General features: G+C 37.9%; 1 protein-coding gene across 6 annotated transcripts in view; it reads left to right on the forward strand.

The window, feature by feature from the left end:
* Positions 1-24,076, forward strand: part of rxraa (retinoid X receptor, alpha a) — a 131,949-nt gene that overhangs the window by 30,163 nt on the left and 77,710 nt on the right. The window contains exon 1 of one of the 6 annotated variants that reach the window (XM_043221654.1): positions 10,316-10,567. The exons of 4 other annotated variants lie outside the window; for them this stretch is intronic. In XM_043221654.1, coding sequence (XP_043077589.1) covers positions 10,540-10,567 — 28 coding nt within the window. In that variant the 5' untranslated portion in view covers positions 10,316-10,539. Of the gene's footprint in view, positions 1-10,315; positions 10,568-24,076 lie in introns of those variants that run through there. One more of the 6 variants, XM_043221651.1, reaches the window with a different exon arrangement.

The following is a 24,076-nucleotide window of genomic DNA, read 5'->3' on the forward strand; positions in this document are numbered from 1 at the left end:
ATGCATCTACCAAACTGTTTGTTTTTGTCATCTTCTGATCTAAAACCTTTTTTTTTTTTTTTTTTTTTTTTTTTGCCGGCTGTTTGTGTTTTTCTATTTATAAAGTATATTTATGCTTTGCAGATTGCTGTCCGTTAAATATTTAGTGTTTTTGTCAGCGATTTTCGTTTCACCATCTGTTAAACATTTTGTGTTAGCACATTTTTTGTTAGCAATTTTTAAAACATTTCACGTTTTGCATCTATCAAACATTTTGTATTTTTCCTGGCAGGTTTGTGTTTGTAAATTTTTTTTTTTATTTTACATTTCATGTGTTTAGTATCTTGTGTTTTGCTGTCTGTTAAGCATTTTGTTTTGCCATCTGTTAAACATTTGATTTAACATTGTTTTTTGTACTAATCCAAAGAAAGTAGTGATATAGCGTGGATTTCCTGGAGGAACGTGTTTGTATTTATATTCATGGTGTTCAGCGTTCTTCAATCTTGTGCAGGCGGTTGGAGCCCAGGGAGATGCTAATGTTGAGCAGATGCAGTGCTCTGCAGTGGCAGGTGGAGTTGCTGTGTCACTCTTATCCATCCCACTCATCACTCTTCACCATCTAACCATCAGACATGCACTCTCGTAGTACGCCTTCTTTAAGATGCACACAGTCAGCCGCATCTGTTGACACGGGGTCCACAGATTGGCGCTGCTCATTGGGACAACACCCCTGTCTGCAAACAAATTACGCACACGGATAGTCGAGTAAACACACAATGTTAAAAGGATAGTTCACCCAAAAGCTGTATGGCTTTTCCTTATGTGGGACATCATATAAGAAGATATTTTGAAGAATGCCTCATTGTTTTTTTCCGCTGTTGTTTTGTATTGGGCTATTCTTTGCCGCGGCTCCTCGTTGTTCGACTGTGGTCATCTTTTTGGCAGCTCGACGAACAGCCAAACTGGCTTGTGATCGGCGCGAGGGGAACTCTACATCGCCTTAGCGTTTTCACTCTTCCTTTTGTGTTTGCTGGCAAGCCAGAGCCGAATCACATTAACACAACAGAGGGAATCAGTCATATTAAGCCATCTCGCTGTCACTTGCTTTAGAAGCTCAGCTCCTCTCTGCTAAGCAAGCGTGTCGAGACATAAGATCCATGTTAAATATGATTTGAATGAGGAGCTTTATTTTGTCTTTTTTCCTCTGCTTGTCATTTATTTTTCTGTGGGCTTGTTTATCTTACTCTTTTTCTGGGTCGTGCTCCCGTCGGGCTCAGGCTGCTCTATTAAACCGTATTTTCAGGTGCCACCACCGGTTATGTTTTGATTTAAAGTCTGTTTGTGTGACGTAATGACCGCAGGCACCTCCGAAGCAGGTTTTAGGTGAGAGAAACGCCGGGTGCCGAAAGGGAAATGATGAAGTCAGGCGAGTTTTTCCCGAACAGTGGAAAAAAAACATGACATCATTGTTTTAGTTTGAGCAAATGCAAGGTGACAGAGACAACTTCACAGGCAATGCTGAATGTCACCTGATTGAATTCTCCGACGGGATGACAGTGAAACTGCTGCCAAGACCTTAAATATGCAGATTTTCAGCTATTCGGCTAGCCTTATTTGCTTCGGGATCCAAACCCACTGAGTAGAAGCTAAAAAGCATCTGTCAGAGCATGTCTTGAGGGAGAATATTTATGTAGTACAATTTATCATATGTTTAAACTGGCAGCCGCAGTATATGAGCTCGGATGGGCATATTTTAGATCATATGCTTCTCTCATTATAGATGGAGACATTTCAGTATCATAAAGCATCACAGATTTATGCAATGACTACTCCTTTTGGCGATTTACTGTTTGCCATCCGTTGGCTTTATTCTCCACCGAGATGTTAAAATTACCTCAGAAAACCCTTTCCGGCTGCATGAATTCTTAAATGGCCCAAATGAGATCAACAATATCTGGGAAAAAAACGCATATGCTCTTAAACCGAGAGGTTGAAGGCTGGGTTTTCTGAGGAGCTGTGCTCAAGTTCATGGCAGGACTGGGGAGTGATTGACAGCCCCTCTTTTCTTTCATCTCAGATTTCACAGATGCATTTGGGCGTTTCAATGACAACACATCTTTATTCCGAGCCTCTCAGGCACCCACCTCCTCCCCATCTAAATATGCTCCTCAAGCTGCAAATTGGCATTCTGGGACAGTTATTTCACTCAGCCAGGAGTCGTCTGTGCATGGAAAGCCTTTGAAAAGTTTTCCCTCTGCCATTGTAAAGAAAGGCACGTTCGTTTCAGAAGAAACATGCGCTTTCGGGCCAATGCCTTATGGAGTTGCTGTGTAATGTCACCCGTTTTTATATGGCCAAAATAAGTCTTTAGAGATGCTCTTTTAATGGTTTTGCAAAAGATGATTTGTGACATTGTGACAATTATGATCCAGTCACAACTTACATTTGTTCTGAAATTTTGTTTAATCATATATATATATATATATATATATATATATATATATATATATATATATATATATATATATATATATATATATATATATACTGTTTCCAAACAGGTATCAGGAAAACCTCCATTTATCATTTGTTGAGCAATCAAACTTTGAATGAATCATTTATATATAATGCATATACATATAATACATGTACGTAACTATTCGTTCTTCAATGAAACACCACAGTAATTACACTTAGGAAAATCTAATTATGAATAATTACTCTTTAATCTTTAAAATTGGTGTAGGAGATCATATGACACACTATTTGCAACCATATTTTCATCTGTTTTTTTGTTTTTTTTTACAAACAAACAGTTTTTTTTCACTCTACAAATGTGACACTGAACCACAAACCCAGTCAAAAGTGTAAATTTTTCACGATTGAGATATCTGGAATCTTAGAGTGCCACCTTTGAAGTTGTCCAAATGAAGTTCTTAGCAGTGCATAATACTAAGTTTTAATATATTTACAAAAATCATGGAGCATAATCTTTACTTAATATCCCAATGATTTTAGGCATTAACAAATATATAGAATCTTGACTCATGCAATGTATTTTTGGGTATTGCAACAAATATATCCTAGGACTTTAAGACTGGTTTTGTGGTCCAGGGTCACAAATGATTTTTTTTTCGCTATGAAATATGATAACATGTTATAGATCAAATTTGCTACAAAAAGCAGTTGGCTTTAAAGAATAACATGCACAGATTTTTTGGAAAAATAAACAAGTTTTTAAACTGCAGACGTCTTTCCGTGTCCAGGTGACGAAGGGCTGTGTAAGTTTACGTTCTTAAAGAATTACGTCAGTTGTGGTATTTAGGAAACAGAATATGGGAAATTATCAGGAGGCCTGCTGCTCTTGGATCTGAAGGGTTTTTTTTGCAATGGAAAGAACTGATGGGAGGGGTTCGAGAAAACTTCTGTTCTCTTTTCTTCACTCTTCTGTCTTTCCAGCCCCCCTCCTTCATTTGTGTTCTTCTGCAGGGTGTTTTTCAAGTGGTGGATAGGGCATTGGCTTGCGGATGGAGAGGAAAAGGGTTAATGATGTTTGCAACAGTTCAGGCTTCCCCTTGAAGTGGGAGACAGTAGAAGGAAGTGTCCAGATTTATGGTTGCAAGATTTGGCCATGGCAGCTGCTTTCACCGTGGCGGTCGACCAGAAGTAGATAAAGAGAGGGAGAGAGACTCAGGCTGTGAAGAGTTATAAATCACAATAGGAAAGTGGCTTGAGACCTACAGACATATACGCACACAAATGACAACTGTTTTAGAGCACAGACTGGTTGAAGTATACACGTTTGCTCACTATTAGTTCATGACGTATAGTATTATGGGCACTGGCATGTACTTAGACGAACAGATTTGTTTTAATATTATGAGATAATAATAAGTCCTTTGGCAAGAGTTGCTTGATACCACAAGTGGACTGTGATAGTCTGGTCTTACACGAGAGAATAATTATGTCTGCTTAACTCTTCATGAGTCTATTTCAATGTACATCAAATGTTGTAGTTTTTTTGTAATGTGATCAGTAGCATCACATTTTCAAAACGGAATTTTTAATGGTATTTAGAGTGCAAAGTATCTCAAACTTAAGGATTGTATTGACAATGACCATTTTTTTCATTAGCATTCGGTCGTTCAAATAAGCATCTGGGGTAAACAAATCAAGGATCAAGATTATTTGTAATGAAGCACTTCTTGAGAATTCAGAGGGTTCGTTCAGAATCCTTTAATTACATCATCACTCTCCGGATCTGTCGCCCAGGGAAGCCCATTAGCAGCGAGCCCCATAGTGATTCAATGATGTGACCGTTGTGTACTCAAGAGCGCCTCTCTCTGTGGTTTGTGTTTTTCCAGCTGAAGTCCAGCAGAGCTCAGCTCTCCCCCAGCAGAGATGAAAATAAATCATTCAGGGTAAACGTATGTGTTTCCTGCATCCCCTCTAAAGAGTCTTATATAGCCTGAAGTGTGTTTATGTACAGTTCTGTGATATTTTGATATGCCTGTTTATAAACAAAATGCAGTGAAATGCGTGCTAGGATTACCCAAATGGCACAGTTGTAAAGGTTTGTAAAGTTTGAGACTTTTTGTGTTTATTAGCTATAACTTTCCCTTGTAGAGGAGATTAGTAGGCTGTGATGCTAGCATAACACAGGATAAAATGGAGGACATCACATGGAGACTACCGTCTTCTGTGGAGAAGACAGAACTGTGTAAATGTGAGCAGAACGCTCTACCATCACCCTAGATTGTGTGTGAATAATTATTTACTGTATATTAGTATAGTATATAGGGTGGTATATATTGTGTAAAAAGCCAACTTGGAGCACTTGGCTTAGACTAATGTTAGCTAACGTGCTAAAGCTATAGTGCCACCAAATGAGAGCATTTTTAAATTACTCCTCAATGGAAAAAAGTGTAATTGTGCTAACCTTTTAACAGTAGACTACTGTATACTAAATGCACCTATAGCGCTGACTACTAAATGCAACCAAGAAAAGCAGAATTTTGTCAGAATTTTCCAGCTAACAGCATTTGTTCTGGCAAGGTTAGAACATTCGTTTAAAGTTATGTTCTAAAAACATGCAGAAAAACATTATACGTCATTCATGGAACGTATTCTTTTTTTCATGAAATGTTTTAGTTGGATTTTCTTTGAACCTTTTTTAAATGTCGCTGCTACAGAAATTTTCAAAGCAGCATTACCATATTGTTTGCAAAATGGTAAAATTGAACGTTCCCTTAATATTTGCATAACCAGGAAAAATTGGTTTGAATGTTTTAATAAGAACCTCGCCAAAACATTCTCGGGAACATATTTTTGTTTGTTGAATTCATTTGATTATTTACTCTGTATCACGGCCACCTATATTTCACATTTCTAAACACACTTTTGGCTACGTTTCTACCTTTCAGGTGCTTATTCTCGTTTCTCGCCTTCAAGTGAGAGTTTCCTTCTTTCTGAGTGAAAACAGCATCTATTCAGGTTGGAGAGTATCGGACTCTGAGGAGAAAATGATTCCCATTTCTTTGCTCTGGCAATAAACCGAGATGTCAGATATTTATCACGTTGCCAATTTGAATGTAGCCAATATCTGCGTAATGGGATTTAAAGCTTGATGTATGCCAGCGTCGTGGTGGATCCCTGCAGTGGAGTCCTCACTTGCTCCAGCAGAGCGATTGTGATGTAATGCCTCAATATTGATAACTGCCCTCAGAGCAGTGGACTCTAATTGCCTATGAAAATATTGAGCTGTAGGGCCGTCATTTCATCTCTTCTCCTCTCAATTCAGCTGCTTTCCATCGTCTTGTCATCTCCGCCGCACGATCACGAGATAAATCCACCGTTTCAAACGGATTCCAGTTTGAATGAAAGCCTCCCTCGCCGTGAAGCTGTCTAAACGGTCTCTTCACATTCAGTGGTATTAGAGCAATCTGGGCATTTTTTCACATGCAAAATCTTCTCATCTGCTTATTGATTCTCTGACCACACATTGGAAGCTGCATGTGGTTGTCAGTCTTTCTGATGTGCTTTACTGTGTGATTTGATATGAAAAGCCTCCGCATTTGAAATTTGAGATTATACTCGTTTTAAACCTGCTACACTTTACGCCAGACTTCTGCTGCACATTTTTGTTAACTTTATCAGTAACTCTGTAGGGAAATACATATTTGTGCTGTACATGTGTACACTGGGAGGATTTGTATATTTCATACTATATATTTTATCCTTTTTAAATAAATCACACTTATTTTATGCTTTTAATCAGGTGAAAACCAGTAAATAAAAAGTGACAATAAAGGTATGTATAATGTTACAACAATTATCTTTTGAACTTTCTATGTAACAAAGAACCTTGAATAAATGCATCACATTTTTAGCGGCAAATAATTTCTGAGAAATCATGTGACACTGAAGACTGGAGTAATGATGCTGAAAATTCAGCTTTGCCATCACGGCCATGATATTTTAAAATGTATTATATTATCATCTATTAAAGATCAAATAAATGCAACCTTACAGAGCATAAGAGATCTTTCAAAATATTTTCAAACAATACTTACAGACCCCAAACATTGGAATGTGAATATATATTTTGATATCTAATGAAATAACATTTATGCATAATTGTTTAATTGTCCATATACTTCTTGTGCATGTTAAGTTCCCTGTTCCTTGGCACAAGATAATGTGAAGGGGAAGTCAGCTTCTTGCATTTGCAGTGTCTTCAGAAAGCACTCTGACCCCTGTATGTGAGGAATTTGACCCATTCTTCTTTGCTGCTGACCACAGAGCATCCCTCGAGCCGAAAGTCCAGTTTTTCACCCTTCTTCTTTCTTATAAAGGCCTCTAGGCTCTTCCTTGACCCATTCTTTGCTGAGGTTTTGTGTGTGTCTGCTCACATCGGTTAGCCTCGCTGGTATGCGTGTGTGTGTGTCTGCGTGATCAACCTTGGATTGAATTTCTCGATATCTGGAATCCGTGCAAATCAGTTTTGTTCCAGACAGAAAAAAGGATTCACAGTTATAATCCAACATCTCCAGGCTTCATCTCACCCCTTTTACGTAGGTTGGAAAAAGATTTATATTTCTTTATGAATCTCGTGCTGTGAAGAACCAGGTCCCCATAGTAACTGCAGAATGGCATCAGTGCAAACAGCCATTATGGATGAGCGTGTTGTAAACGCCGGAGCACAATGGCGACCGAAAGGACCGTGTTCCATTTATCACCACGTTTGAGACCTGAAAGAGAAACTGTCACTGTTACCTCGGCGGAGGTCGTCACGCCGATGTCCCCCCAAGGCCTGGACGCATTATTCAAACGTGGAGAATCCAATAGAGATGCCCCACTATAAACACTTGCGCGTGAAGATGGTGAGAGAGAATTGGTCTTGAAGTGAGAAGCCCTGAGAGACCCAAAACACCCTTCCGAGATTTATATGCGGGAAGGTCAGGGGTCAAGCAGCCATTAATCAAGGCCAAAGAAAAGGATTAAATAGCCAGGTCTCGCGGGCAGATGAGAGAGCGGCTGATTGAGGCGTTTAAAAGAGTGTGTTGTGTCTGTCTTAGATTACAGAGTGTGAGCCGTAGGCTAAACATCCATCTGAACCACAGCAGAGTGCTTACACTCTATAATCAGCAGGCCAGAGGACCACTACAGTGGTCAGTCATACATCACAAAAACCCTCATGGAGCGCACAGGGAAAGTCGGTGGTACTGCAGTTAAGGAAATCTCCCTAAGACTAGATTATTATTATTATTATTATTATTATTATTATTATTGTTATTGTTATGTATTATTGCTGTATTATTATTTTGATACATGAAAATCCTCTTACTGTACTTGGCTATATTAGACTGCAGCGGCCTTACAAATCATTATTGACACTTAATCATATACACACACACACACACACACATACATTTTTTCTTAAATATATGCATGCATGTGTAAATATACACAGTATACACATATTATGTAAACGTTCATTTTGGATGCGATTACGATTAATCATTTGACAGCACTAATATATATATTTATATATATATATCAGTATTCAAAAATGTGGAATTACATACATTTTCACATTTCTTGTGTGTGTGTGTGTGTGTTTGTATAAACGTAACATTTCTCTCAGTAGTGCTTGAATAGTGCGCACACGCTCTTTCTTTTAAAATAAATGTCACTTGTTTTGACATTTTGTTATCTATCACGGTGACATTCATACATTTTAAAGCAAAGCTTAAGTGTGCAAACATTTTTTGTGGTTAATACATGTTTCATCACCAGAGCCGTGTGATGCACAGGAGGTGCTTTCAATTTGGTCTTGTTCAGAGACATGACTGCACACACAATGGGCCAATTTCACATTCGCTTATTATGTTCTTGCTGATATTTCCGAGGCATTGTTTGTTATCGTTCTTACATCTATGTAAAAATAAGTGTGAAATAATGATTACTTCCGTCGGTCAAGCTCGAGATTCCTTGGGCTGTTTCTGAAGTGGTAAAAATCATCCACCTGCTGCGCCTCCGTAGAAACGTTAAAGCGAGCCGCGCTTCTGATAATAAATATCGTTTATGCTGTTGTTCTGCTTCAGATTAACTTAAACAATTGCATTGTAGACCACATACGCATCCGTATGTGTGTTTTGCCGTGGCTTGTGGCTTGTGTCATCACCACCCTCATTGATTTATAGGTTCAGCTGGTGTCCAGAAGCGTCCGTGGCCCTCGTGCCATAACATACATCAACATAGACACTAACATGCCTCATTTATACAGTACACAGACTGACCATAACTACAACCACATTGCTCTTTCCTATTATAGATCTTCCCGTGCTGTGCAGATCGTAAACACCTGTTACAATCCGAGAATCCATGGCGAATGTGAAAGTCGGCTCTAAACAAAAATTACCGATTTTGCCATTACGGATCGGGCTACCCAGTGGTGAGACAGTTAGCGTGTGTGACACCCGGAGGGTGTGAAGGGAGAAAACACACACCAGTGTCCCTCACATCCACACACACTCATCTGAGCCCAGTCACGGCTGCTTTAGGTTTATTGCACAGCATAGACAAACGGCTTTGATCTCTAATGCGCAGTGCGCTGCATTAATTATGAATCATTCCCCCAGCTGAACTGCGGCGAACACCTTCAAACGCTCAGCGAGCGATGCAGTGTTTTCGTAGGCCCCCAGGATGGCTCCGGGACTGCATGTATATATACATTTATCTGCATGAACAAAATAAGAGCTTTGCAAAAAAAAAAACTTCTGCTGTGCCTGCAAAGTATTCTGTTTCTGGACGGCCTCCAACATCTCTTCTTCGCCTACGGTTACTTGCGCTGTTAGAAATTCTCGTATACATCACCGAAAGCCTCTTCCATGTGCGGGCTATTCACAATTCAGTGGACACATCCCCGGCAAGCTAAGACAGCCGTGCGAAGTAACGATAAAGCTGCGCGACGGTATCCAATTGACCGGGGTGTAATATTGGAGAAATGACCTAGTTCTCTCTGGGCTAATATGGATCCTGTAGTGCAGCATACTGCTGTAGAAAACTGGCTGCAAGTCCTGTTCCCCAGCAGCAAAGTCTGATTCGTCTGGAACAGACACATTGATTTGTTTTTTTAGTTATTGGTATTAGATATTGCATGGATCTGAAGTGCATGGTGAGGCTGTGCACAAAGTGTACCTGCAATGCATGCAAACAGAGCAGAGTTTGTACAGCAACGCTTTATCATTTTTTTCAACCTCAAGAAAACAAGGGCAGCACAACATGCTTTGTATGGTATCTGATCCATTTACATATTATCACGTAGCTTCTAAGGTATCTCCTAGTGTGCACAGCTAAAATAATTAGCTGACTACAGAAAAGACTGCAAAGGATTAAAGAGCAAAGATTTAAATAATAGCCATAGGATACATTTTAAGAATGCAGCTAAATTATCACAGATAAAAACATTTATTGTTATAAATTATAGTCATGAATGTAAAATAAAGTCACCTAAAAAGAGATTAAGCATTACGTTTTTTTCAAAATATTTTTAGCACATTCTCTCTCTCTCTCTAATAACATACACACATCTATCTATTAGTCATATTTCTCTCATTTCTCAGTGTTAGCCACTTTTAACGACAGGTTGGTAGTTCATTAATGGCAACATGTGCTCACTTTAGGGGCTCTTTGTTTTACCACATGTGCAGGCAATGCTCTTTATTCCGTTTCTTGTTCTTCCGAACTCCTGTCTGTGGGCAGAGCGGCGCAGGAGGGGTTAACGTTCCCCTCACGCGTCGCTGCTAAATGTGCCTGCGTGAGCGTCAGTGGGAGTCCCCTTCACTGGGTCCCTTTGCAGTAGTGTGGACTGGAGAGTTGTAGACAGAGCCGAGCAGAAGCGTGAACAAACAGAAGTAGTGCCATAAAGTGAACATTTGACACTATCGCAAAGCTTTTTACTTTTACCGCGTGGATCAGTCTTGTACTGTCATCAGAGAGGGACGCCGACAGCTTACAACGCGCGCGCGTCAGCTGGCATGAGCTAACCCACCAGACATGGAAACCAAACCTTTCTTGTCATTGGGTAAGTTTATCCTCAGACTACCGAAAGATGTTTATTTATATATTCCACTCGAGTTTCTTTGATATACAGGGGAGAGTTTTATGGCTCACTTTTTAGTCCAGCATGAGGGGGGAAAAAAACGCTAAAAAGAGAAAAGCTCATTATCATCGACTCTGGTTGTATCGGTGGGTTACGGTCGGGGCGAATGGAAACTAATGCAATCATAATCAATAATATACAGCAGTCAAGTGCACGGTGTGGATCGGGACGTTTGTTTTTTTAAATCAAACTAAAGGTAAACAGAAAAGTTGGGCGTGCAAAAGCGGTGGCACGCGCTCGGATAGTGACACCTCATTCAACGTCGCGCTTACTCATAAGATTTTTTATTCTTGATACGCGGTGTCGTTTGACATATTGATAGCGCTTTGACTGCTGTGTTGCAGAGTTGAAGCTCGTGTTGTAGTGTACGTGCAGGTATTGGATCCGGGCGCATCATTTCTGTCACTTTCCTTGCTGGAATACAGAGAGAAATGCAGACGGGAGAACGAGTGCGTGCGCGCGCGCGTGAGGATGATTTTTTTTCGTATTTGTAAACGCAACATCTTAAATTTTTGCGAAAAATGTAACGCTTCGCATGTCTGTAAGACTTCATCAAATCTCAAACCGCTCAGTTATGTCTCTGGGAGGAAAACGACGTTAATAACTACAGCGAATATTTTTATTTCCCGGCTGTAATTTAATCTTTACATGTAGAAATGACACATTTTATCAATTTCCTTGCACTTTGGTCTCAAATAACGCCGCGAGCACCGTTCGTGCGCGAGATAGCGGTTGAGTTGATAAGTGAACTTGGACAAACTTTAGCGTTTTCAGTGAAGTAGGGTAGTTCACTGAGGAAAGTGACATTAACCATTGCAGAGCAATACGATTCAATTCGAAATCTAGTCATAGCGACTAGATTTAATAACGAAGTGACTTTGTATCCGAGAAAACAAACGTTGCGGGTGTTTCAGAAATGCCCTTTTTAAACGACGGCTGAGGCGAAAATGTAGGTGTGGTTTCCATATGATGTTGGTTCATCATATTAAAGGAATAGTTCACCAAAAATGAAACTAGTTTTTATTTATTCGTCCTGTTTCAAATCTGCATGACTTTCTGTCTGTGTAACATGAAAGCTACGTTTGTGAAGAACATTCTGTTCTTTTCTATATAAGTGAATGGGACAGGTTTAATTAAGGACAGGAAAGCACAATAAACCAAAGTTTAAATGAATCATACGCTCTTTTCCGAGTATTCTAAACTGAGCCGAACAGGTCCAAATTATTACAGTTGTTGTTCGCTGATCGTCTTCCCCTCTATTAAGACGTTCAGTCTTCATTGGTTTTGTAAGCCTCTGATTCATTGAAAAGACCAGACTCAAAACATCAATTCTTTCTCTAAGACATCGCTGCTTTGCTCACAAACTCTCATGAAAACGGCAATGAGATCTAGCACAGATTTTCATTCAGTAACAACATAAATCCGGGATGAACAACACAAAGTTGTTGCGCTGCTTTAGAAAGCCCAGAACAGTGTCCATTTTTATGACACTTTGGTGGGTTTTTTGTGGGGTTTTTTTGGGCTTGAAATCCACAGTCCTCATCATTCAATTTATTAAAACAAGTGTCCGGTTATTGTGCAAAAAAAAAATTTGTTTTATGGAAGAAATAAAGTCACACAGGGTGAATAAATTATAAGGTTTTTTTTTCTTTTGGAGGTAAAAAACACAGTATTTATGTGATTTTAACATATATATATATATATATATATATATATATATATATATATATATATATATATATATATATATATATATATATATATATATATATATATATATTTTTTTATTATATATTTTTTAGAAAAGAACCGAGCCATTTAAATTCCAACGGTCAGTGTGTGATTATGAAATCATTGTGCAATTTGTGGCTGTAGAGATAATGTGATATCTGAGCGGTGCCAAAAATAAACTAATAGACAGGAGATTTAGATAGCGTGATATATAACGGGTTATAATTAATAACCTGGATTTGTCTGCAACGTCTCAAACATGGTTACTACTCGTGCGAGAATGTGGTTTGGTAAATGAACATGTTCTTCAATAAATGATGCACATTACTCTCTTATGCATATGAGCTTACTTGGCATGCATGGAGATAAGTTGAGCAGTCACACATGATTTAGTTTACACACAGAGGCCTGCATACTGTAAGAATAACCAGCATGCTCTGCGCTTTCACTCAGGGATATAGTCAGGACTGTTATTGTGTCTGTAGCTCTTTCATGCGGGAGTCGTGTTACACCTTGACATACATCATCACCCCACCGGTTCACTGAGATGAGAGACAGCAGGAATGCCGTGTTTCCCTGAAACCCCCCAATATTCCCAGAACAGTACTAGGAAAAACCACAGAGCTAAGCGACATAATAGAATATTTGTGAAGGTGTGTTTGGGCTTCGCCTGTGGCTTTTTATGCTGGGAAATCCAAGGCAGAATGAATATTTCACTTTGTAAATGTTATATAGATTTATAAGTATGTATTTTAATAGTCGCAGATGAAGGTTTGTTAGTAAATATTTCTTATTTACTGTGTGCTTTAATTTTTCAGGATAATTTGCTAATTGTTGTGTCCTTGTCTTTAACAAGATTCAGTGAAAATAATTACGTTTTATTAATCGTAATAAAAATTCTTGAAACAATAAAATGTATGAACCTTTTTGCATAATAAAGAGTATTAAAGAAAATTTCAAAACCATATATATATATATATATATATATATATATATATATATATAAATATAAATAAAAATGTAGCCATTTCTTATATTATTGTATTATTGTAGTATTATTGAAAACATTTACCCTGAATAATAATTAAAATAACAAAAAAAATCATAAAATTTAAATATAGTTATTTTATGTAAAGTATAAAACATTTAACCCGGAATAAAGATATGAATACTGAAAAAATACAATCTTTAACTCATATATATATATATATATATATATATATATATATATATATATATATATATATATATATATATATATATGCAACACATAATGCATGCTGTTGCTTGCAAGCGGAGTGCTGTTTCCTGCTGTCTGCTGTATGTGTTGAGTGTCATGGAGCAGAAGCACCGCTCTGGCCTGCTAAATTCAGACACATAATCATTTAAACATGAATGATTACTTACATTTACAAATGCTTTCGTGGAGGTAATTGAGCAGAGTTTCAAATTACGGCGCTAGATATACTTGTGATGTTTTTGTTCTTTGCACAGCATGCAGAGCAGGTTGGGTTTATTAACTTTTTTTTTCCAGCCCTAGGCACAGGTGCTAAATACCTCATATTTGTCTGTTTTAGCCCACAAAGATTTAATGAACCCTTTTATGGAAATCACAGAAGAACATACCAGGGACTAAAAGCTTGTGTATCGTCATAAAAACATAAGTTATTGAAGTATTCTGAAATCGCTCTCGGTTTATCTGTGGATCGTTAAGTGAGCAGATCCATGGGATGTATATGGTTTTGTCCTTGATTTTTAAGGGCTGTTTGTTTTATACACATTTAGTTTTGCCCAAACGTCGGGAGGGGGAGCTTTTGAGTGACAGGGGGTGTGTTTTCTTTCTCCGCCCATTTCAGTGAAGTTCATGGTCTTGATGAGAAAGTGACATTCATAGTTGAGGGGGGTGCATTCCTGTGTCAGCCGTAATTCAGGAACAAAGGTGGTTCTGGGACGTTTAGAGAGCTTTGATTGGGGGGCTGGGTGGGCTGTTTACCTCTTAAACCCATACAAGGTGTTTTTTTTTTTTTTTTTTTTTTTTTTTTTTTTTATTGCAGGGCAGTTTTGGGTTTCTCACCGGATGCTTTTTGCCCCCTTTTGTGAGCGGGCTGCAGCTGTCATTTTTACTAGAGAAGTTTTATAGAGAATGTTAATGGCTTAAAGGAATAGGGCTCTCCCAGGGCCATTGACCAGCGGATCTTTTGTTGATGTCCACCGACTTCACAGGGAAGTGGAGATCCACAGTCTTTTCTAATTATAAGAAAGTTCACCATTCAAAAACACTAGGATGACACTATGACTTGGGTAACGTTACGGCTTTATATCACGCCGATCAGTCCAGGGATGAGATTTAATTCAACCATAACACAGACGTTCACAATCGGGTTACTGCTGTGTGCGGAAATGGAGCTTTAAAACGCTTGTTTATGATAGCCATGCATCAAACCCTTGTTAATAATTTGTGAGTTTTCAGTCCCTGACAGTGGCGAGTGTTTTATCTTTAAGGGGAGCGGTGGACTAAGAACCTCAGACCTTGACCTTCGCTCCCCATATGTTTTATCAGCTGGAGGATTTGCTTTGGACTTCTAGAATTGAGTTTTCACAACGTTACGACAGATGATAAACTACAACGGACGATATACTGTGAACCTTGCTTGTACGTTTATCGCGGAGAATAGAACTGATATTGCACGCTTCTGTGATTATGTAAAAGTAACTGATGAGAGAGATAAGCATTTTTTTGTTTTGTCAAGTGATTGTTTTGTTAAGTGAAGTTCATTGAAATTTCTCCAGGAAGCTCCATTTGACTGATTTGATTGAGGCTTATCAATTTAACCTTTTTAGATTTGTACTTTTGCTGCTTATTAATATGGATAATGAGAGAAAGAACCATGAGTTCATAAATAAATTCTACTTATTACTGTAACTTCTACTTCTACTAGAACTTCTACTAAAACTACTGTAAATTCTAATTCCATTCAAAAGTTTGGGGGTTAGCGTATTAATACTTTTTAATTGTGAAAGAGTGATAAAATCGATCAAAAGTAATTGTAAAGGCATTCAAAATATTCCTATTTTAAGTAAATGCTATTTATGAGGACCATAATCTGGAAAACAAATATCATGGCTTTACAAAAGTGCAGTAACTTTTATTAGCTCTAATAATAATATGACATGTTCCTTGAGCTGCAAATCAGCATATTAAAATGATTTCTGAAATTTTTCCATTTTCCAGCAGAAAATTTCCATCACAGAAATAAATTGCATTTGAAAAGATGCCTAGTTAAATAGGTTTACTGTTTAAATTGTTTTACTCTATTACTGTATTTTTGATTATATAAATGAGCCAAAAATAACATCTTACAGGTGCATGTTTTTGAACAGAAGTGCATGTAACAGAAAAAACAGGCTTGCTGATCTTGTGGAAGAGAAACCAGCATTTACCTGTCAAATGCCTGAAAATTAGCAAGCAAATATGTTTGCATAGAGTCAAATCCAGTGCTTCTTGATGTGCGGTATGTTCGAGGTGGTCCACATACAGAGTTTCTATGAGAGCAGATAAAAGAGAGTGCTGTTTGACACCTCGCTAGGTGTTATCCATTAACGGGCAGTGTCAAATACGTGCCGTGGCTGCACAGGAAGTCTTTTTTTTATATACATATTTATTCACTGCAAGCTTGTGTGAAGTTTTGCATGCACATGCTTTAGGCAAGGTTTCAGCGAATGAATCAATATTGCATCTGGCACCCCTCTTTTCCTTTATTCAGTTTCTTGCTATTTATCTCTTTAATCCAAAACAGGCATACGTTTTAAACGACAAGCGAATCACTGTCCACACTGAAAGCGTAATCTCTGCGTTACGAAGCACAGTCACACCCAATGAGATCTGGGATCTTTAGATTCTTGGTGTCAGAACTGCAGACCATTAACCATTAGCAACTCTACAGTGTAGAATTCATATTCCAGCCCGGTGACATTAGCCTTTATCACACAGGCGTTAATTAAAACGCACTGACAGAAACGTGAAGTAGTCTTCTATCTCTTTATGAAGGCGGAGCGACACACGGTTTAAATCGCCTTAAATCACAGTAATGACTTTATAGGGTTCCTTGTGTGAACCAAGGTGTCTGTGACTGTTCTTGGAACAAGGAGATTTGTTTTCATCATGAGGGAAGAATGATCAGATTTTCATTGTTTAAAGTCAGCATGAAATCCGAATGTATCCTGTGTGTTTTCTAAATGCATGCTATTGGTCTTATTGTATTATCCATGCATTTTTTATGAACTTGTGAATATCTGTGTGAGCTGAAGGTGCAAAAAAAAAGAAAAGAAAATCACATGTAAACTTGTCCAAATGAAGTAAGCAATGCATATTACTACTAAAAAAAATATATATTTATGGTAGGAAATTTACTGAATCTTTATAGAAAAATTCTCTTCACCTAATATCCTAATGATTTTTTGCCATAGAGTAATTTTGACCCATACAATGTATTTTTGGCGATTGCTACAAATATACATAGTGATTTAAGGCTGGGTTTGTGGTCCATGCAGGGTCACATATGAAGAAAAGATCTACTGATACTTTTTATTGCGACTTCAATGTGACGTGCATGCAGACAGTAGATGATTTCTTTGCAGCATATTTTACTTTCTGGATCTGTTTGAAAACTTAGACAGCTGACTTCAGCCTCTCTGCCTTAGTGCTTGTGCATGAGGTACCTCACAAAACTGATTTTGGACAGACTTCTAAGGCAGCATAATAGTTTTATGCTCTACAACCAAATGGAGAGCGCTTCGGTGATAACTAAGCAAATATTCGATTACGTCAATACAATTTTTTTTTTTTCACTAGAAAGTACTTTAAATATGGACAAAGCTGGTTAGAAATCTACATTTGCATGCACACATTGACTACCGACTGTAACTTCAGACAGGCATTTTTATTTTTATTTTTTAACATCATGAAATTGAGCGTGCAGATTTGTGGCATATCAAGGGTATCGAAAAATACATCTATGCAGACTTCAAAAATCAATCAGATGGATGAAGGCATCTCAACAGAAAGTGAAGCTAACATTGGATTCAGACGTTGATTTCTCCCTGCCTTGAAATGCTGAAATACGTTCTCCAAATTCTCCAAAGGCAGAATTTTTCAGCTTTTGGATGTAGCCACAGTGTCTAAAAATAGCGTGGTTGGTCCATTTATAAAAAAAAAAAAAAAAAAAAAAAAACTCCTTTCACAATTAAATTACCACAGTGTTGTCATTCCCATACATGTCTGATGGATTCCAGGCTCTTTCTTTTTAATTTTCCATTCAAAACATTGTCAAGCATAATCCCGTTGGCTTGTTTAAATGAGTTTTGCATGTTAATGAGTATAATTGATTCCTGTAAATTGTGTCCTAAGATGAATATCATACAGTCTGCTTTAGCTCACTAAAGATTCCTGGGCTCATATCATGCTTTGTGACGGGGTATCAATCGTAGCGGGCGATAAAAATCACTGGGCTTTAGTGTTCTGGACTGAGTGTTAGAGCGTGTGTGAGGGGCTCTGTCCGCTAATGCCACAGTTTACACTGGAGAGCTTAAATCAACCCAGCAGATTAAGAACCGTGATTGCAATTATGATAATCCATATCTGTTACACCAACCAAAATATGATGACAACGATAAGATGAAAGCATTTGTGTGCAAGTGAAAAGACAACTCCACTGTAGCATGAACACAGTTTCTTTTTTTTTCTTTTTTTTTTCCACAATAGTCGCTTTTTTCTTAAGCCAGGTGTGCTTTCACCCTCACAATCCACATTTTGTCCAATCAAAGCCTCAGACTCAAACTTCAGACACTCACCTGGGCTTCGAATGTACTTGGAGGCATGTCAGAGATCTCTCTTCCTTTCCTGCTACGGCTGAGTACGTCTCCATGAGGTATAAGATGATGGCGGAGAGAGTGTGGGAGCGCTTTTCTGACTGTTTACATAAGTCATGGGATGTGCCAGAGATGGTGTCTCTCTTACAGATCTGGCCGTTTCTGCGAGAAAGGTGTTCTGGTGCCTTCTGACCTCACTGCCTTTTTCTCGCTCGAATGGCAGAAGAGTGCGTCTCTTACTACCCATTTGCTGCAAGTGCCACTGCTATTTGTCAAGTGGCTGTTGAGCTGCTGCTCACTCCAGCTGAGAGGTCTTTTAATCTTAGAGGTGTGTGAGCCAGTTACTTCCTATCACTTCAGGGAGTTTGTGTGTAAGTGATTGTAGCACTGGGACAAAGCTCGGCTATAAAACTGAGGAATTATTTTGGTTCGCTCTGTTCAACGTGGTTAGGTTTATCTATTTTTGGCAAATTGTGTGGACTTGTTGAACTCCTTTTCAGGATGAGGAATTACTTTGATTTCGTCTGATGTTTTTAAACATTATGACAATATCTGAGTGTGTCACAGCAGTGAAAGCTTGTTAAAAAGGAGTGAACTTAATTAGACTCTTCCTTCTGTCGAGACATGCAGATAAGGTGTGTGTGTGTGTAAGTTTTAATATATGAATATTTAATATTTGCATTATTTTACTTAAAAATATTAGACTAACTATAATGAGAAAATTAGTTAATTAAAATATTCACACATATATGTTCACATTTATATATAAATGTCTAAAACCTTTTTTTTTTTCTCCATGGTGAAAAAATGGTGTTAGGAGGTCCTATAGTAACTATCACAGTGGAACTGTTGCTATTTTTTTTAACTGATGTCAGATAGAGTTCAAAAGAATCTCAAAAATCTCTGTTTTGTGTGACGTTCTGTTTTATACGGAGTGTTTTAGCGCTCGCTGCATTGTGGGAGGTAATTGTGGTTTGGCAGTCATCCCTGTTTAGTTGTTTGCATTGGAAATGCATGTTCAACTTCCACTCAGCGTTTGTAAGGCAGCGGTCTAGGCTGAGAAACGTGTTTACGGTGGAGCTTGAGAACGCCTGTGGCAAAATCTTCTGCGGGAGTTAGGCAATACAGACAGGAAGACAGCCGGACAGATAGGCAGACGGGCAGGCGCTGGCAGTTTCTTTCACGTCAATTTGTTGCATACCAGAAGGCTTACATTCCAGCGCCTGCAGAAACGGCACCCGGCAAGTTCAAGTGTCACATTTAGGATGGTTTCTTCTGTTTCAGACAAGAACAAGTAACGCGAGACCGCTTCACGTTATAAAAACCAGATCAGAGCCTGAGCACCCGCTGGAGGCTTGGTTAGTTTTACGCAGGTGTGTGAGAGTGTGTCGTTTTGGCACCGTTTGAATGGGACGGCTGATTTTGAAAGCTGCGATTAAAGCAGAACAACTAAGCACAGAGCGTTTGTGTGAGGCAGAGACGCAAGGTCATGGGTCACGGCCAGGTCATAGCCTGTGGGAAGTGCGCGGCGCTGGCATACAGGAGCGCGGCGAGATACTGCAGCAGTATCGAACATTACAGTAGGAGAAAAACTCACCTCAGACAGTTTGAGACTCAAAGCAACACCATGTATTTTTGGGGTTGTAGTTCTTTTTTCTCATCTATTATGCAGTGTTGTTGTTGAGAGTTTGCTGTGAGCTTTTTTTTTTGCAGTGTTAAGAAGCTAAAACTTAGAAAGTATGAAAGCGGTTAGGGGAATTGATAGGTGGCACATCTGGAAAGCTTCAGCAAATATTTTTCAAAACATCTGGAAGAATATCATGGAATTTAAGGGTCCCTCCTTTGATTTTAGCTCCTCCCCCCCCTTTGCTCTGTTTTCGGCATCTTCAAAGTCCCAGGAACGTCTCTGGCACGTAAATGAAGGGGGGTGGGACTATTACAGCGCAGGTCGAGTCATTCCAGACTTTATTGTGGTCTAAATTGGGCTCCTGTGCATGGTTTCCCTTTGTGCAGGCAGGCTAATTAAGTGACACTGAGGTGAGAGACAGAGAGGGAGCACCAGTGAAACCCAACTCCCCATAAACCTCCAGCGAGACGGTCGTCCGTAACAGTATCAACCATAACAAGAGCCGCTAAACCTCATTGGACTTTTAAATGTTTTGGGGTGAATCTCACCAAACTGTCTAGAACTTACTCACTTATTAAATAAATGCGTATAAGCGATTTTTATTTATTTATTAAATTAGTAACTAAATTATCATTAATATTACATCACAATTGTTTATTTACCTATTTATTAATAAATAAATAGTTTTTTTTTAAAATACAAATATTAGTGTTATATTATTTTTATATAATTGTGTGTATGTGTGTGTATATGTCACAGATGGAAAATGGTTTAACCATAAAAACTGTAAGCGTGATACTGTTTTATTTTATTTGTTTTTCCACAAAAAAATCAACCTGTTTACATTCAATTTCGTTTTTGTTTTCTGAGCCAAAATAAATATCACACATTTTTCCCAGATTTATACAATTTATTCACTAAAATGTCATTCAATGGTCAGGCATATTTACAGCAAAAAAAAAGGGTGAATTACTTTCACCACAAATGCTAATTAGTTGTCATTTTAATACATTTTTCCAATATCCTTGGTTTTGCCTGTTTTTCAGTAATATATATATATATATATATATATATATATATATATATATATATATATATATATATATATATATATATATATATATGTGTATATGTATATGTATATATATATATGTGTGTATATGTATATGTATATATATATATATATGTATATGTATGTGTTTTAATATGTACTAGATTTTTCATATATTTTAATATGTACAAAATATGTCAGAATAAGCATGTTTGAATGTTTACAAAAATATTGTTCCCCCGAATGACAATGAATGACATTTTTGAAGCCTTAAAAGTAAATACTTCCATTTAATCTATAAAATATTTTAAAGTAATATCACCAAAATTAAAGGTAGTAGCAAGCGTATTCTCTGGGACACTCTACAGACTGGATTCGAACACATGAGCACCAACGCAATGTGCAGAGCACATGCACAAACCACAAGGCCATGATTCTAGGAAATAACAGTGATTTCCCACTGAGTTGAAAGATGTAAAATCTGTCTTAAACTCCTTGGAACAATAGTAGTCTGTCCTACAAGAGGTACATGCGACATGACATAATCTCTGTCTCGCAGAACCATGTGGCAGTGCGTTTAGCTCCCACAATTAGCAGACTTTCTTTTGAAAGATGAATGTAAACCTGAGTGTAAATCATATCCCGAACATAAACCCAAGCCTTAATTGTCAGCTTTTTATGTTGAAAGCAGCTTTGATGTGTGATGGCAACCTTGCCTGAGCTGAACCTCTCTTGGGTCAGGGAATTAAAATTCTGTTTTAAAAGACTTCAGTGGATTGAGTGTGCGTTCAGATCCACATGAGGCAGCGGGTTTCAGTTTAGTATTGACATCTCGTCTGAGACTTCCATCCCACACTGACAGACATCAGATTATTTCATCTTTCTAGACATAGAATGACAGTGCATGGTATTATAGTCCATTGTATAGTACACGTTATCGCTTAGGATTTATAAGTCTTTTAACAAAGATTCTTATAAATTGCTGTATTAGATCACCATCTTGAATGGATGATAAAAGGATTAACGCAGTCAGATGGTCTTTATTACAACATAAACGCTGATCACCTTATCATGGTTTATTTTGGGATTATACTGCCTGGTAAACAGCTTTTATAATGAACATCTATTATTGATTTGAGGCAGTTTATTTTATTATATGAGGCAGGTTGGTTGGGTGGGGCATGTAAAGGCAGCAGAGTGTATTGATATTCAAGCAAAGTTACTGTACGAAGTAAACCAGTGTCCCGGGACAATGATCGATCAGATTATAGGTCACTATTCTGGTTGGTTGATCACTACATTCAGAATAAAGTATTTCAGATAGCCTGGTGATGAAATAACGTCTATTAAATTAATTATGATGCTGTTTGGTGTACCTTTTTAATTTCATTGATTTTAATCAGTATAAACCTTTTAAAATGTTTTTTTTCCCTCTTAATTATTTTATTTGAATAATTGTTTTTTAATAATAATAATATTATTATTATTATTATTATTATTATATTATTGTTTTTATTATATATTTAATTCCATTAACCTCCACATATAAATTAATGCTGTCAAAAAATGTATCTAAAATAAAGGTTTTTCTTAACATAATGTTTGTACTGTTTATTTATTATGTATATATTAAAGCACACACAAACAGTATATATTTTGAAAACATTTATATGTAAATATATTTGATATCTAAACATATATTTTTCCTAAATATATACATGCATGCGTTTGTATTTACATACATAATAAATATACACAAATATATTATGTAAAGAAAAACGGATTATAGTAAACAAAAAGCAGTTCTGCAAGTCTAGCAGATAAGGGACTTTAAAGCAATATATTTTCCTTTACCTTTCCGACTCGGGACTGTCATACCTCATTAGATGGGACTTTTTCTCTGCCATTCTGATTTCTTGTACTGTCACTCTCTCCAGTGCCTGCTTATGACTGCCGTCTAAAGAGGTGTGTTTCTATTTCTAAAAGCCCATTTAAATTTTAGCGCTCTCTGTCTGTCTCTCACTCAGAGAGATAGAAAAAATGCAGCCAGTTGGTTAATCGTGTCCCCCTCTGTCTGCGCGCAGAGCTATTTTCTCTGTGTTGCTGTGCAGATGGCCTAGATCTTTCTGCCTGACTGCATCAGGAACAGCAGGGAGAGGCTGATGCACATCATCATCGAGTCTGTGCGTGTGTGAGAATGTGTGTGTGTGTGTGTATTGCCTCTCTACATTATTTAATTCCCAGTCCTCGCTGCACACACCCCACCACGTCCTCCAACGCAGCACAAATCAGGATTTTTCTATCAGCGTTCCTAGAACACGATGGGCACGCCGTGTATCAACAATCGCTGCCCTGAACTGAACCAAACACACACTTCCCCACCCGCCGGAGCAGCGCTTTGGAGCGGCATGGGTTGTCCTCAAACTGTGTTTTCATACATTATCAATGGATAAAGAAGAGGCCATATGTGCTGTATTCACATTTGCGTTCTTGTAGCTTTCTTTGAAGGACGTTTTTCAGTCAAACCATCGATTTCTTCTACGTTCATTCAGATTTTAGCACACCCTTTTGTTCCTAAACCTAAATGACATTCTGTCACTCATGTTTAGTATCTGATATTGGAGTTTTTTGCTTTTGTGTTCTTTTAAGACTATTTGTATAGATTTATTTGGGCTCTTCATTCCTGCTTGTATGCTGACTACACTTCACAAATCTTGCAAAAAAACAAAAAAACCCACTGAAGAACAATATTTAACAGCTTGTCATTTTGTCATGTGATTGTCTCACAGTTAACATTGACCCTGATTTAACTTCATACATTGGCATTTAATTACGTTTAGGTTTTAGTAAAATCACCAGTCACATTTGTGGCTGATTTGGTGATCGGTGCCCTGTGGGCGGAGTTTCTAGGGTGTAACCAAACGTATGATTGGATGAATCTGCGACGTGTGTTTGATTGACAGTCTCGCACTTTTTTTTTTTCCGCGTGTTGTCAGCTTAGACCTATGACATTTGCTTCTCGTAAGATGTCACCCTGCATTAACCACACTTCCCTAGACACAGCTAAAAAAAATTTCAGGTTTTTTGCGACACATTCTGTCACCTTATCTCGATTTATGGCTGAAGCGTAAACAACATGCATTATGCTTTTATT

This window comes from Puntigrus tetrazona, chromosome 21, assembly GCF_018831695.1.
Source record: "Puntigrus tetrazona isolate hp1 chromosome 21, ASM1883169v1, whole genome shotgun sequence".
NCBI classification, from domain to species: Eukaryota; Metazoa; Chordata; class Actinopteri; order Cypriniformes; family Cyprinidae; genus Puntigrus; species Puntigrus tetrazona.